The sequence below is a fragment of the Heloderma suspectum genome, chromosome 7, assembly GCF_057233095.1.
Source record: "Heloderma suspectum isolate Gila_16-S chromosome 7, 16-S_ref, whole genome shotgun sequence".
Taxonomy (NCBI): domain Eukaryota; kingdom Metazoa; phylum Chordata; class Lepidosauria; order Squamata; family Helodermatidae; genus Heloderma; species Heloderma suspectum.
This window is the reverse complement of record NC_139464.1, coordinates 28,430,869-28,446,339: the sequence shown is the minus strand read 5'-3', so window position 1 is coordinate 28,446,339 and position 15,471 is coordinate 28,430,869. Positions and strand designations below refer to the sequence as shown.

At 45.1% G+C, this 15,471-nt stretch overlaps 1 protein-coding gene across 2 annotated transcripts in view; it reads left to right on the top strand.

The window, feature by feature from the left end:
• Positions 1–15,471, top strand: part of SYT10 (synaptotagmin 10) — a 69,733-nt gene that overhangs the window by 39,296 nt on the left and 14,966 nt on the right. For both annotated transcript variants that reach the window (XM_084811719.1, XM_084811718.1), the window contains exon 3: positions 4,280–4,844. In XM_084811719.1, coding sequence (XP_084667845.1) covers positions 4,280–4,844 — 565 coding nt within the window. The remainder of the gene's footprint in view (positions 1–4,279; positions 4,845–15,471) is intronic.

Here is a 15,471-nt window from a genome sequence, read left to right as displayed (position 1 = left end):
TCCCTGTCCAGCACTCTAACCACTACACTACAATGGTTATGTCCACACCTGGGCAAATTTTTGTTAGTCCTAACCACTGTTTACTGAAACAAGCCAACTTCAAAGCTTGGCTTATAAAGCTGACTTGTTTCAGTAAACCATAGTTAAGATTAACCATAGTTTAAGGTCCAGACATAATGCTGTGGTTAATTGAACATGGAAATTATCTCCTCCTTGCTTCCAGTCTCCTAGCAGCTGTGCCACTGGAAGAGCAGGGGCTGCACCAGCCTGATGCTCACACACATATAGAATCATAGAATCATAGAATAGTAGGGTTGGAAGGGGCCTACAAGGCCATCGACTCTAACTCCCTGCTCAATGCAGGAATCCAAGTCAGAGCATCCCTGACAGATGGCTGTCTGGCCTCGTCTTGAATGCCTCCAGTGTGGGAGAGCCCACCACCTCCCTAGGGAATTGGTTCCATTCTTGTATTGCTCTAACAGTATGGAAGTTTCTCCTGATGTTCAGGCGGAATTTGGCTTCCTGTAACTTGAGCCCATTATTCCGTGTCCTGCACTCTGGCATGATCGAGTAGAGATTCTGGCCTTCCTCTTTGTGACAACCTTTCAAGTACTTGAAGAGCGCTATCATATCTCCCCTCAGTCTTCTCTTCTCAAGGCTAAACATGCCCAGTTCTTTCAGTCTCTATTCATAGGGCTTTGTTTCCAGTCCCCTGATCATCTTTGTTGCCCTCCTCTGAACCCTCTCCAGTTTGTCTGCAACCTTCTTAAGGTTTGGTGCCCAGAACTGGACACAGTACTCCAGATGAGGCCTAACCAGTGCTGAGTAGAGGGAACTAGAACTTCCCGGGATTTGGAAGCTATGCTTATTAATGCAGCCCAAAAGAGCATTTGCCTTTTTTGCAGCCACATCACATTGTTGGCTCATATTCAGCTTGTGATCTACAACAATTCCAAGATCCTTCTTGCTTGTAGTGTTGTTGAGCCTGTTGTTGAGACCGGGCCGGTGGCCGTATGACATTTCCTATAGATAATCCATCATTTATTGTTATATCTGAATGCAGTCAGTGTGTTCAAGTGCAGTGTGACCAAGGAAACACTTTACACTTAGTTCAGTCTGACATTCCTATTCAAGGAAAAAGGTGGCTACTTGAGGGATTTCCATTTACCAGACACTCTAGGTGTAAATAGAAATAGTTTTTTTCATGAGGTAAAACACAATAGTTTCCACATGGACAATTTGTACTCCCGGTATGAAAGAGCTGGTTGTCGCAGCTGGCTCCCAACTTTATTTCATGCACTCCAAAATGGAGATGGTAAGGAGCAGGACATATGTACACCCGCCTTTTCTAAGCATGAAAACCAGTGGACACGCAAGTACTTTGGTATGTATTAAATGATGCAGCTAAAGGCAACATCATTAGTTAATTGGTTAAAGAATATTTTATAAAGGTGGGAAAACATTGAATAAGTACAATAATAAAATTGCCAGGATCGAGGACCAGTCAGACATTTGAATGTCCTTCTCCATTGTCATATTAAATTCAGGTTCAGCTAGGCAGGAGCAGAAGATCTACCTTTTCACCCAAGCCTGCACCTCTGATCTCCTCCTACTTCCATTCTCACCCTTGAGGCGAGCAATCCTATGCCCCCCCAAACAGCATCGGGGGGGGGCATAGGATAGTACAGTTTCCTGGCTTAGAGCCAGGAAACTGCTCCCCGCCCCCTCCCCATCTTCTCATAGCTGGCACAGAGAGAACCGCACCAGCTACATCTCCATGCTTGGAAAACAGAGCGCAGAGACCGGGAAAAGCGTTCCCAGTGGCAGGGCGCGGAGGGGAGGAGACCGGGCCGGTGACCGTATGACATTTCCTATGGCCACTCCAGCCTCCTTCCCTCCACCTGTCTAGCAGAAATGCAGGGCAGCTGGAGCGCAGAGCTACCGCTCTCCTCCCACCCTACACCAGATCCTCGGCAGCCTCCGAGGCTGCCAACTATCGGGATAGGATTGTGCCCCTAATTGTTGGTTGTTTTTTACTGACTTCCCCTTTCGTTATTTTGTTTTAGGTTGTTAACCTGCAGGTGTGAAGGAGAGCTTGTGCATTTTTTTTCGACACTCAGATTGTTGAGAACACATAAAAATAATAAAGATAGCAACAACAACAACATACTTAATCCCATATCTAGGAGCCAAATCTGACATGTGCGCCTTTACCCATTAAAATCCATGTGTTGAATCCAGTGTTCCATGAGTAGAGTTGATCTCGAATGTCAGTTCTCCCATGTCAGTTCTGCCATACCAATGCAGCCTCCTGAGCTCCCCCAAAATATGCTCTTGGAGATCCTTAGGAATAGTATGGAATGTCGTGCAGGGGGTGAAGGAGGAAAGTGGAATCCATGAAATTGCCTCCCCCCCCCCCCCCGCCATTTCCATTTGTGGTCACTTCTGCTTGATCCAAGCCCCTTCTGCAAATGGAAGGAAACCTTATGTTCATGGAAGGGCACATTTGGATCCAACACATGAGATTGAAATGTGCTTAATTCTGTGATGGACTGTAGCCGTTACCTTCATTATACATCTATATAGTCATCATCAGTTGTGAAAAACAGAATGTAAAAAGTTAAAAGCACTCTTCATATTGTTGTTATAAAAAACATGCAAAAACGTTATAACTTCACTTTAACGTAAGAACATCCCTGATTTCACAAAGAGTAATTATTTGTAGCTGGCGACAGTTGGCTCTGGGTCAGGTATTGATGAAGCCAGATATATTCTCCCACATATCACCAGTCCTCAAGTGATGCCTGTGCATCCACTGGGCTGGAATTTCATAATATTGTTTTTCCCCATTTTCCTGAAAGGTTAGGGAGGGCTCTATCATGGGTCTCTACCTCTGCTGAACTACTTCGCTCTCCAGTTTCTATCTTTCATTGCCCATTTGCAGAATGGCCGAAAATAGGATACAGATTTCCCATTTGGGTCTGTGTGTGTGTGTGCGTGTGAGTGGGTGTGATAGAATCATAGAATAGTAGGGCTGGAAGGGGCCTATAAGACCATCAAGTCCAGCTGATCAGCATACACACACATCCAGTGTGTGGGTATGCTGATCAGTTTCAGCCAAAAGGTCAATAATTTAATTTGGTTATAGGAACCAGGATATGTGCTTAGGGATTCAAAGGTTTGCAAGCAGCTCTGGTCAAATGTTTAGTTAGATAAAAGGAACCAGGATGTCTGCAGAGGAAGAAGAAAAAGGGTTTACAGAAGGCTCAACTGAAGGTCAGAGCAAGAGCTTAGGAAAAGAAATAGTCAGCAAACGTGAATAAGAAATTACCCTCCTGATTAGTTTGGGAGGCAAAATAAATATTGTTAAGATAAAAAGCCTAATACAGAGAGAAGAAAAGAAAGAAAAGAAGAGAGAAGGAAGGAAAAAAGGAAGGCCCGAAAGAGTCAGAGCTGTTGGAACTGGAGAACTCATTGAGAGAGTGCTGGACCTTTGACTTAAGGGGCATGGATAAAATAGGGACACAATCTAGTTAGGTTGTGTACCCCTGGTTATTTTATTATGCTATTGCTCATATTGTTTTGTGTGTGTGTGTTGTGTATGGATCCATTCAGATTTTAAAACTTTTCCCTATTAACAGTTTTCTTCAATAAAATTTTAAATTTTGCTGTTGGAAACTTTGTGGGCTCTTTTCTTTTTGGTTTATCCACCCCACATCTAATAGCCAACCTCTTGCCAATCCTCTACCTAAAGTAGATACTTGACATCAAGAGAGATTTAAGACTGATTTGGCAGAGGCAGCCAGGAAAAAGAAAAGATTTCTACCTGGTGGCAGTGGAAAAGGCCACAGGAAGGGCAGGGCAAAAAGGAGTGGGTGGTAAACTCTTTTGTCTGTCCTCCCTTTCACTTATGAAACAGGGCATTGCCAGTCCATAACAGCCACCAATTTCTTTTCTCTAGGTTAAACATGATGATTCCCCTTCAGCCTATCCTCCATAGACTTTGCCTTCTAAACCCTTTATATTTTTGTAGCTTCCCTCTGGATTTTTTTTTTTATTTCAAATTGTCAACATTCTTCTTGAACTGAATTATTGAGTTATATTTTTTTTTGGATAACCTAGCATTGTTGATCATTGTTCTCTCAAGAGAGTTATAACAACAGTGGAAACTTGTTAAATGTGAGCTTTTGATTTACTTCTTTCATTTTTGGTGATAATGGAAGTTACTTTCTTTCCCTCTAAGATAATCAATGTTAATTTCTTTCCTTTGTGTATGCAGGCACAATTCTTTCAGGAGACACTTGCCAAGGCAAATGCAGGTGTCCAGCATTGATTTCAACATGGGGACAGATCCAGTTTTACAAAGGGGGGAGACAACAACCAGCATTGGAAGGATAAAACCTGAGCTTTACAAACAGAAGTCTGTGGATTCAGAAGGCAAGGCAGAGGATGTGAAAACCTGTGGGAAACTTAACTTTGCCCTCAAGTATGACTATGAAAATGAACTGCTTTTGGTTACCATTGTCAAAGCCTTGGAACTACCAGCTAAAGACTTCACTGGCACATCAGATCCCTATGTGAAAATCTACCTTCTTCCAGACAGAAAAAAGAAATTTCAGACACGGGTTCACAGGAAGACTTTAAACCCTGTTTTTGATGAAACCTTTCAGTTTCCTGTAGTCTACGACCAGCTTTGCAACAGGAAACTGCATTTCAGTGTTTATGATTTTGACAGGTTTTCCAGACACGATATGATTGGGGAAGTGATTCTTGATAACTTTTTTGAAGTCTCTGATCTCTCTAGAGAGGCCACAGTATGGAAAGACATCCATTGCGCTACTACAGTAAGTACCACATTCTCAAGTTGTAATCAATAAGAAGGCACTCCATAGTATAAAGATACATCTCTCCTGTCAATTGTATATGTAATAATTGCATGGATTTGTATGTAGTGTTAGGCCAAAATGCATGTCCTCCATAACTGCAAAGTCCTTGCTGTTAACTTTATTATGGAGCTTGTCCACTTGTCAGGCACTAGCTTTCCAAGGCAAAATCCAAATTATCTGGCCACAGTTCACTTTCTAAACAAGAGAGTTCCTTCCCTGCCCCCTGCCCGCACCCCAGAAGATTGCCATCCCTATTCTGGCTGGTTGGGGGATTCTGGGAGCTAGTCCAACACATCTGCTGGGCACTGGGTTGCAGAAGGCTGTTCTAGACCATACAAATGGGTGCTCTTTTAACCAAGCCAGCCTAAAACATTATCATTATTTAGTAAGTTTCATTAAAACACCAACTGTTTTCAGTGTCCACTGATCCCCTTCTGACATGAGACCACCGAACACAACCATGTGTGCCTTTAGTATTACACCTGATGCTTCTTGAAATATAATAGCCCACTGGGATGCACAAACAGCCAAGTCAATGTACGTTATAGTCCAGAGCAGCCACACTCTCAACCCTCATGGGATGACTCACACTTCCTTTTGAGCAAGACTGATGGCTTCTAATTTACAATGCCACCAATAGGGAATTTGCTAATATGCATACAGCTTCACTATAATACTTTTCTTGGCTTCTGACATTAGGACAAGTTCCTTCAGCTCTCTGAGACACACAAAGCCAATTATAGCGTGTGGTTTATGGTGGCTGTATCCTGATTTGGTGTTAATGAACTGTGTTTCTCCGTTTTTTGTTTTAGAATTTTAAATCATAAGTTTGCCACTTCCCAAAAATAAAAAGAAAGAGAGAAAAAAGCTCTGGACTGAAGGTTCTATTTAGCTGGAAAGTTTCTGTGTGCAGCAAGTGAGGCTTTATCTATAGCTTTTTGAACATAGAAAACTGCTTTATACCAGGTCAGATTATTTAGCCAATTAACCCAGTATTGTCTATGACTCTGACTGATAGGCAGAGGACTATCACTATCACCATCACCATCACCATTTCTTATAAGCCTTTAACAAGAAAAGATTCAAGGTAATTTACAAACCAAAACATACAGAAAATTAAATTATTTTAAACAGCTAAAATCAATTATCCACTAAAATACCATCACCCCATAAAGCCACCAAAACATCCATAACCATAATTATCCACAACCATAAGCAATTCAAATGATGCATTAAGGAGCCCATCATATGCCATCAAATGCCTGGGAATAGAAGAAAGTCTTAACCTGACCCTGAAAAGATGACAATGTTGGCACAAGGTGGACCTCAATGGGGACAGCATTCCATCAGGTGATGGTGGGACACCACTGAAAAGGCCCTCTCCCTTTTTGCCACCCTCCAAACCTCCTTCGGAGGAGGCTGTCAGAGAGGAGAGCCTCAGATGTTGATCATAGTATATGATAGGCTCATACTAGGAGAGGTGCTCCAACATCTGTTGCAGACTTTCTCATCACCAGCTACCTGATTTACTTTTTTAACCCAGAGATGCCAGGGATTGAACCCGGGGCCTTCTGCATACAAAGCAGGTGCTCTACCACTGAGCTTTGGACCCTACTTGGGTTTCTTGATCCATCAGGAACAGACTGCTTCCTTTGGGAGCAGTTCCAGAGTTCTGGGACCTTTGGGCAGCTTACCCCTCAGTAGTCCCCTTTAACCTGGGAGAAGTAGGATGTTCAATCTGAGACTTCCCTGACTGCCTCTGAACTTCATGGATGCTCAGTGAGTCAGTTCTTCCGAGAGTGGAGGCATTGGGAAATGCTTGATCCTGCCACCCTCTGGAGCTGTCCCTGAATCCCTGCATGGAAAACATCTGAGGCCAAAGTATCTCTAATGCAGCTGCTGGGAGCTTTTAGCACAGCCACCAAGGCACACCAATTTGTGCCATTGAGTTGTATGGGATATAGCCATTCTTTGGCCTTAAGAACATCAGAAAATTAGAAGAGCTGTGCTGGACCAAACCAAGGGTCCATCTAGTCCAGCATTCTGTTCATGCAGTGGCCAACCAGCTGAGGATCAGGAACCCACAAGTAGGACATGGGCACACCAGCACCCTCCCACCCATGTTCCCCACCAATTGGTGTACATAGGCTCACTGCCTCTGGTGCTGGAAGTACCAAGACTAGTAGCCATTGATAGCCTTTTCCTCCAGGAATTTGTCAAATCCCCTTTTAAAGCCATCCAAATTGGTGGCCATCACTACATCCTGTAGTAGCAAATTCCATAGTTTAACTATGTGCTGTGTGAAAAAGTCCTTCCTTTTATCTGTCCTGAATCTCCCACCAATCAGCTTCATGGGATGACCTCGGGTTCTTGTAGCCTCTTGGGAATGTCTGGAACAGCTCTTGGGTCAGCAGCTTTTTTGGACTGCGTCACTAGAAGAAGGGGGATATGGCCTTTCCCTAGCATTCTCTCTAGAGCAGGGGTGTTGAGCCTCTTTCAGCCCAAAGGTTGAATTCAATTTTGGAAAAGCTCTCAGGGGCTGCATTCCAGTGATGGTAGGGGCCAAAGGCAAAATGGGGTGGGGCCAAAGGCAAAACCTATTTTTAAAAATACCAGCATTTTTTAGCTCAAACCTCTTATCACCAGTAACTAAGCCTTAGGAAAGGCATTTAAGGGTGCGATCCTATGCATGCTTAGCCAGAAAAAAGTCCTACAACTCCCAGTATGCCCCAGCCAGCATGGTTGGGGGAAAGGGGCATGACCATCTGGAAGCCCCAGAAATTGGGAACCCAGGAGGACTGGATTCAGCCCCCGGGCTTGAGGTTCAACACCCCTGAGCTATAGTGCCAACATAAATCATTTGTGGCAGGTCTTGCAGATGCTTCGAGTTCCTCTTGTAACACACCCTGATTTTTAACATTTAATAGATGGTTCAGAAATGTAGACAGAGCACTGCTGGGCCAGCCCGAGGCATTTTGCTGCCTGAAGTGGAGCATCAAATGACTGGGCACTTCAAAAAGTCTCACTGCACCCTTCAGACAAGATGTTCTGCCTTCACCTGTTGCTTCCTGGAGCAGCCAGCTTCACCTTGCTACATGGAAGGGCCAGCAACAGAGAGAGATGGAAATGGGGGAGAGGGAGAAAGGGGTGTTCCACAGGATTCCTCTTTTGGGGCAGGAAGAGGCTTCTTTGGTCAAAAGAGTTCTAGCTATTGGACTGAGTGGATGCTATTTATATGCCCAGAATCTGAGTCTCATTATTAAAACTCAAATAATGGCAAAAATCCTGTCTCTGGGGGCTCCTCAGAACTAAGATGGGCTGTTGAATGGCTTAAAACATGATAGTTTGGGACTTACCTAAACTGACAATTCTTCTTCCTCCTTGCTTAAGCAGAAAGGTAAAATAATAATAATAATAATAATAATAATAATAACTGAATGCATTTACCTGCTGACTCTTCTAAGACTGGTGTCTGGAGCAGCATTGCAATTTTGGAAGTGATATCCAGGGAGAGGAAGGGGTCAGGGGGTTAAGTCTGGAGAAGGGTGATGATGGCCATGTGCCATATACACAGTTCTGCTTTGAGTGCCAGGCTTGGCTTTTAAGACCGCAGACGTCTCTTGTGCTTCCCCAAGCCAGAATGAGGCCTTCTTTCCAGGCACAGACTACCATTCAAAAATAGAAGAATATCGGGGTGTTTGGTAACAACAGCATCTCAGACAGGAGCTGCAAAGTGTCCGCTTGGTCTCCTATTTTCCAAAGCTTTCAGAGTCATCTTCTGCTAATTAGGAAGAACATTTGCAGAACAAGATCAGCAGTGTAGATAATTTCCCTGGGAAACTATGGGAGAAGGAATAGCCATCACCTTAGATAAAGGATGATAGATCAAGTCAGGGATAGCTCAGGGATCTGGCCCACAGAGATTCCTTGGATTCCTCCAGGGGGCAGAGCTTGGCCTCCGAGATTACAGGAGGGATCCCCCCATGTGTCACTCTCCCCCCCAACTGGGAGGCCAAGTAGTGCACAGGATAATCCCCCCTGTTATATCTGATCACAGTTCAGAGATAACTGTGGAGATACAGAAGGCACTGGGGCTTCAGAGGGCACTGGGAGGACTGACTGCTCCCTGCACTGGCCGAGGCATCCTTCACTGGTGATGGTGAGAGGCGCCCAATTCAGCCGGCTCTGGGAGATGCCGCTCCGCCCAGTGCCAGCTGAGTCCCTTTCTCTGTGCTGAGAGAGGCATGGAACTCCATGCCTCTCACAGCTAGGGATGTCTGTCCTGTGAAAATCCAGCCCTTTGGGGGCCCAACAGATCCTTGCTGCCCACCCAGCTCAGCTTGCATTCGCAAGCTGAGCTGTGGGCTTTCCCCCAAATCTGGGAAGTTTTAGCATTTTTTTCCCTCACCTATAGAATGTTGCGCAAATTGCAGGTGCAGTTTGCTCAAATTCCAGCCACAATTTGCACATTTTGCGCAACTTTCTCTTGGCAAGAAAAAAATCCACCAGATGTCCTGACATGATGCAGATCAAGTTGGGGCAGTTTGCAGGTAAGTGAGGCAAAGTCCAGGGGACCAAGCTGCTGAAAGCTTGGCAAACTCCACCCCTTGGACAGATTCCTCTGACATCCATACCCACAGCACAGAGAAATGCAAAATGTGTGGGGTCGTGATATCATTAGGTCTACAGAGGGCCTGGTGGAGGACAATTCTCTCTCACACACACGCATGCATGCACACATACAGAGTTTAAAGTGGTTCCCCACTTCTGTCTTTGCTGCTCCTCTGAGAATGCAGCTGCTAAACCATCCCAGTTGCAAGACAGTTGCAGGCACTCAGAGCCCCAGATATTTCCCTGCATACTTCTCTAGGTCCTCTAGGAGTCATTTGAGCCAGGGATTCTCTGAATTCTTGAAGCCTACTTTCAATGAAAAGAACATGTGAATAACAAAGAGAAGAAGTTCCTTAGAGCCTGTGCAGATGTCCCTCTCCACTGGGAAATCACAGCCACACCTGGGATTTGGAAAGGTACCTAATGGGCAGGCTTTACCTGAGCACCTTGCCTTTGAAGAGGTGAAGGTCAAAAGGGATTTTGTACAGCAGATCTGTGATCAGATCTCCAGGTGGATCTGTGATCAGTTCTCCAGATTTAGAAGTGCACATCAGGACTTGCAGGGGGCCGTTATGTTCATAACATAACGCACCAAAGTCGTATACAGTGACCGAACACCATGATAAAACAACTTTAAAACTCCACAATCACAGCCTATAAAAGATGAAGGACAAAAAGGACTACATAATCAAACCAACATGTACAGTCTAATACAGATATGCATAAATGATTGCCAGACACCTTTCAACCCTGCAGTCTTCTTCACTGGCACATTGAAGGATTAGGCAGACGTCCTCAGAATAAATCCAGGAGACACAGGATCTGATTATCCCAGCTCTTAAAAGTGAAATAGAGGAATATTTGTTCTTGTTCTGACCTTTTTATATTGAAGTTTGAGTGGTCGGGATATCATTCCTCTTGGTTTGACTCAGATATCCCATATTTCACACATCACATCTGCTTTGGCCATTTTTATACATTGTCCAGCAGGAAAACCAGATTTGTCATGAAGAAGAGCTCTCTTCATGTGTCAACCACATACAGTAGGGGTGCAGAACCTCAGGTCTGGAGGCCAAATAAGGTTGACCTGGGATCCTAGTCTCTGGGATCTGCAGCCAATCCTGGTTCTCTGGTGGGTATGACAGCAGTGTTGAACCTCTTTCACCTGGAGGGCCAAATTTGGAGAAGTTATCATGCCCCCTCGGAATCCTCCAAGGATGAAGGGGAATGGAAGGCTTCAGACCTGGGGGAAGGGACTAGCACAGAAGGAAGCCAAGCCCCCTCACCTCCTGTGGATGATCCATGCCCGGTGGCAGCCATTCCAGAGGATTCAGAGGGGAAAGTTCCACTGACCCCAGCAGAGCAAAGACGGCCACATGTAAAAGAACAATAGAGGTGATTTAAGACAGAGAGGCTCCCAGAGGCCAGAGGATTGATTGCCAGCAGCTAGGGATGTCAGTGAATTCCACCACGGAGTGAAATGGGATCAAATTCCCTTCAGTCCGTGCCACGGAATGCTCTGCAGAACAGCACCACGAGGTCCTGCGGAGCCAGCAGTCATGCGGCTTTTCTGTCGTTGTTCGCAAGGAGTCATGGAATTTTCGTGAATAAAATGCAGTATAGTAATATGATAATAAATACATAAGATTTCTTTTTAAATTATTTGCTCTTACTGCCTTGTTTGTGGATGTTCTTTTTAAACTGAAATCCTCCTTCTCCGTTGGGGAGTTTACTTTCAGCCAAAACACTTCCTCTTCCTAGGGGCTTCCCAAAAGAAGGCTGTCTTAGGTGTGCCTGAGAGATAAACTATTTGTTTAAAGCAATGCTGTTTTAAAGAAAGAAAAAGGTCCTGGAGCCCTGCATGGTGTATTATTCTCCCTGCTAAGCTCCAGGACTGGAGTGGTCATTTTAAATGGTTTTATCTTTCTTTAAAACAGTGTTGCTTTAAACAAATAGTTTATCTCTCAGGCACACCTAAGACAGCCTTCTTTTGGGAAGCCCCTACAAGGAAGAGGAAGTGTTTTGGCTGAAAGTAATTACTGCATGTCAGGGCAGGGGGAAAAAATACGTAAATATTTACAAAAAATAGCGATTCTTACGGAAGTTATGCAGACTCACGGAGACAGCTGGGTACAGGAATTACGTTTGTCAGTACGGATTTATCTACGTCATTTTCGGAGTGGAAGAAAAAGAGGAGAATTCTTGGGGGCTTGTGAACAGTGGAACAGAGCACTGGACGCAAACTGCGGAAGTCAAGTGGCATGGAAGGTACACAGTTTGTACATCCCTACCAGCAGCTGCTCCAGGATGCTGCAGTTAAAAGCAGGAAGCAGGCAGGGGCAAAGCTGCTGGAGAACAATGTTGTTTCCACACTCCGAAGCTTGCTAGCCCTGCCTCGACCCCAAACCTGAACCTCAGCCTTGCTTGTGAATCCCTGTGTTTAGCCCTTGGACAGGAAAACAGACTTCTCTTTGCCATGCCATCTTTGATTTGTCGAACTGGTAAAGCCCCCCCCCCGCCCCCGCCCCTGCCCCTGCCCCCACCGTTCTAGCCTCTTCCTTTCCTAGCCTTGCACAGGTTTACGACCCAGCTTATCAGGCAATTACTTATTGCTGCTGTTTGCAGCCAGCTGCATTCAGCTGGCAAACAATGACAGAAGCTCTCGAGGGCCGCAGTTCCCGCAGAGGGCAGGAACAAAGGAAAAAAGGGTGGGGCCAAAGTACGAACAGTACAAAAAACACCACACTATTTGAGCCTAAAGCTCATACTACCAGTTCTTAGGAGAGGCATTTCAACCTTTTTAGGGTTGTGGGGGTGCAAAAGCCAGGAAACCACCAAACGATTGTCAGTTAGGGGGGAGGACGTGGGCCAGGGGCAGGAAATGTGGCCATTTGGGGGCTGGATTGGGACCCTAGGAGATAAGGTGGATTATCTAGAGCCATTTCAATTGGGCTTCAGGCCTGGTTCTGGGACAGAGACTGCTTTGGGCGCCTTTGTCAGCAATCTACTCTGGGAGAAGCCCTTCTTTCAGCACCACCATCTTCAGAAGTGTGTTTGGTGGCCTTCTCAGTGGCTGCTCCCAGGCTGTGGAACTCCTTGTCAAGGGAAGCTAGGTCCACTCCCTCCCTGCTGTCCTTCTATTGGCAGGCAAATACCTCTTTATTCAAGCAGGCCTTTAGCATGTGAGAGGATCTGTTGGGTTGGCTGCTGTTTTTATTCTGTTGTTGCTGCGTTTTTATTGTGTTTAATGTATTGTTTTATTATTGTTTTAATCTAGTCTTGTTTTTGATTGTAAGCTCCCTTGAATACCATTTTTCTTGGTAGAAAGGCAGGGTACAAATAAAATAACCCGCTGAGACAGATTTGGCCTACAGGCCTGAGGTTGAGCACCCTGCAGTATAATATGCACATTTCAAACATGTGTTTCTCACACCCATATGTAACAGGAGGCGGCCTTATTGACTCCTGTCTTATATGGGCACTGGATGCTCACTGCTGCTTAACAACTCCCAAGCAGCCATGCAGATGTCCTGAAAGAAGATTCCTTCCTTGGCTCACATGCCCTTTTCTTGTTTTATATCCATGTATGTTTGCATGAATCATCTGGATATTTGTGCTGCTTACCACAGTGAAAATGCCACAGTTGCTTGCAGTTTCTCTATTCCATATTTGGAGTATGTTTTTGTCCAGTTCTCAGCAGTTGCCCAGTTGGTAAGTTGTTCCACAGCCACTTTCAGAGTAATTCCCCCCCACCCCCAGAAGCTTCTGTTTGTGTTTCATGTGAATCTGGCATAACACAAACAAGGCTGTCATGAAAGGCTCACTGTAAGATGCAGCCAGACTAACAATGACTTAAAATAGTTTGAAAAAATAATCGTAAGCATTATGCCACAGGCATCTTTTTATTTTCTATAAGAAAACTTCATTTTGTAAGATAGGACTTTGGTGCCTGGTGATGAAAGCATTTAATGATTTACAGTGCAAAAAAGTTATTGGCATCTTGTAGCTCCACCCCTCCTTTAACCTTGCCCATTTAGTGCCATCCCATCTTTGGCCATGCTCCGTCTTTAAAGAAACATATATGAAGATTATGTAAGAACCTCTGAGCGTATAATATCAAATGCTTATCCTGTGCCACTGAGGAACTGCAGCCTGACTTCACATACTTAGAATTACGGAGCAAGGCTTCTTTCTGTGTCTGATGTCAAGGATCCTGTGTTTGCAATGCTATTCACACTTACCTGGGCATAAGGTAACTAAACGCTAAAGGATGAGAAGGTCTTCCCCTGGTGCCAAAAAGGCCACAATGTAGATGCCAGGTGAGTCTCGCTGGGGAGTGTATTTCACAACAGGGGCACCACCACTTAAAAGGCCCTCTCCTTATTAGCCACCTGCATCACCTCATTTGGCAGGGGCACCTGGAGGAAGCCTTCTGAAGATGATCTTAGGGTCTGGCAGGTGTACCTGAGAAAAGTCTATACTTCAGGTAACCTGTCAGAAACATGCTGGGTTCACACCAAATACCAAAGACAGGTATCCTGTGTTTCTTTCTGCTTACTGTTGGGTGGGGAGAGACACACGTCCATGCTAAAACCTTAGATTTCTCTTTTGTTTCCTTTGGGCAGCATTTCTGTGCCCATGGGAAGGTTCAGGGGTAGGCAACCTGGTGCCCTCCAGGTATTTTGAACTTAAAACTTACATAATTCCTTTCCGTTGACCATGCTGGCTGAAGCTTATTGGAGTCTAGTCCAAAACGTCTGGAGGGCCACAATTTCCCCACCACAGATGTCAAGCAGACTCTAGCCCTATGCAGGCATTGGCCTGCAAGACTAGTTGGATAATGTGGGGATGGGACATGTGCATGCAGTCATGCCCCACTCCCAAGCATCCCCGCACCCTTGGCTATATCATAGATCTTTGTGCATTCAGCATGAAGATCTGAAAATGGACTTGTAAGCACATCTGTCTTACAAAGCTTCCACAATCAGGAACCTCTCCTCACTCTATACTCCCCCTCTCCCATCAGCCCCAAACATGAAGCATTTAATACTATATACCAAGGTAGGAGGAGTGGTGAGAAAAAGCTCCAGACAACTCTGCAGGGCTCTTGTTCCAGGCTGTCTGGAGCCCTGAACAGGAGCACTCCTCTTAGGACCTGCAATATTATATTGCAGGTCCCTGCCACTATGATTTGGTATTCAAATATGTTCAGGGATACTTATTTGCTCAGTCCTCTGCTCTAGACTCCCCTTCATGGATCACTGCCTTGTTGTGGCGAAGGGGCTTGCGTAACTCAGTGAAGCCATAAGCTATGCCGTGCAGGGCCACCCAAGACGGACAGGTCATGGCAGAGAGTTCTGACAAAATGTGGTCCACTGGAGAACGAAATGGCAACCCACGCCAGTATCCTTGCCAAGAAAACCCCATGGAACGTATCACAAGGCTAAAATAGATGACGCCGGAAGATGAGCCCCTCAGGTCAGAAGGTGTCCAATATACTACTGGGGAAGAGCAGAGGGTATTTCCAAGTAGCGCCAGAAAGAGTGAAGCGGCTGGGCCAAAGCTGAAAGGACACTCAGCTGTGGATGTGTCTGGTGGTGAAAAGAAAATCCGATGCTGTAAAGAACAATATTGTTTAGGAACCTGGAATGTCAGATCAATGAATCAAGGTAAGCTAGAGGTGGTCAAACATGAGATGGCAAGATTGAACATCGACATCTTGGGAATCAGCGAACTAAAATGGACAGGCATGGGCGAATTTAATTCAGGTGACCATCATATCTACTACTGTGGGCAAGAATCCCTTAGAAGAAATGGAGTAGCACTCATAGTCAACAAAAGGGTGGGAAAAGCAGTACTGGGGTACAATCTTAAAAATGATAGAATGATCTCAGTATGAATCCAAGGCAAACCATTCAACATCACAGTAATTCAAGTCTATGCCCCAACCACTGAGGCTGAAGAAGCTGAGGTT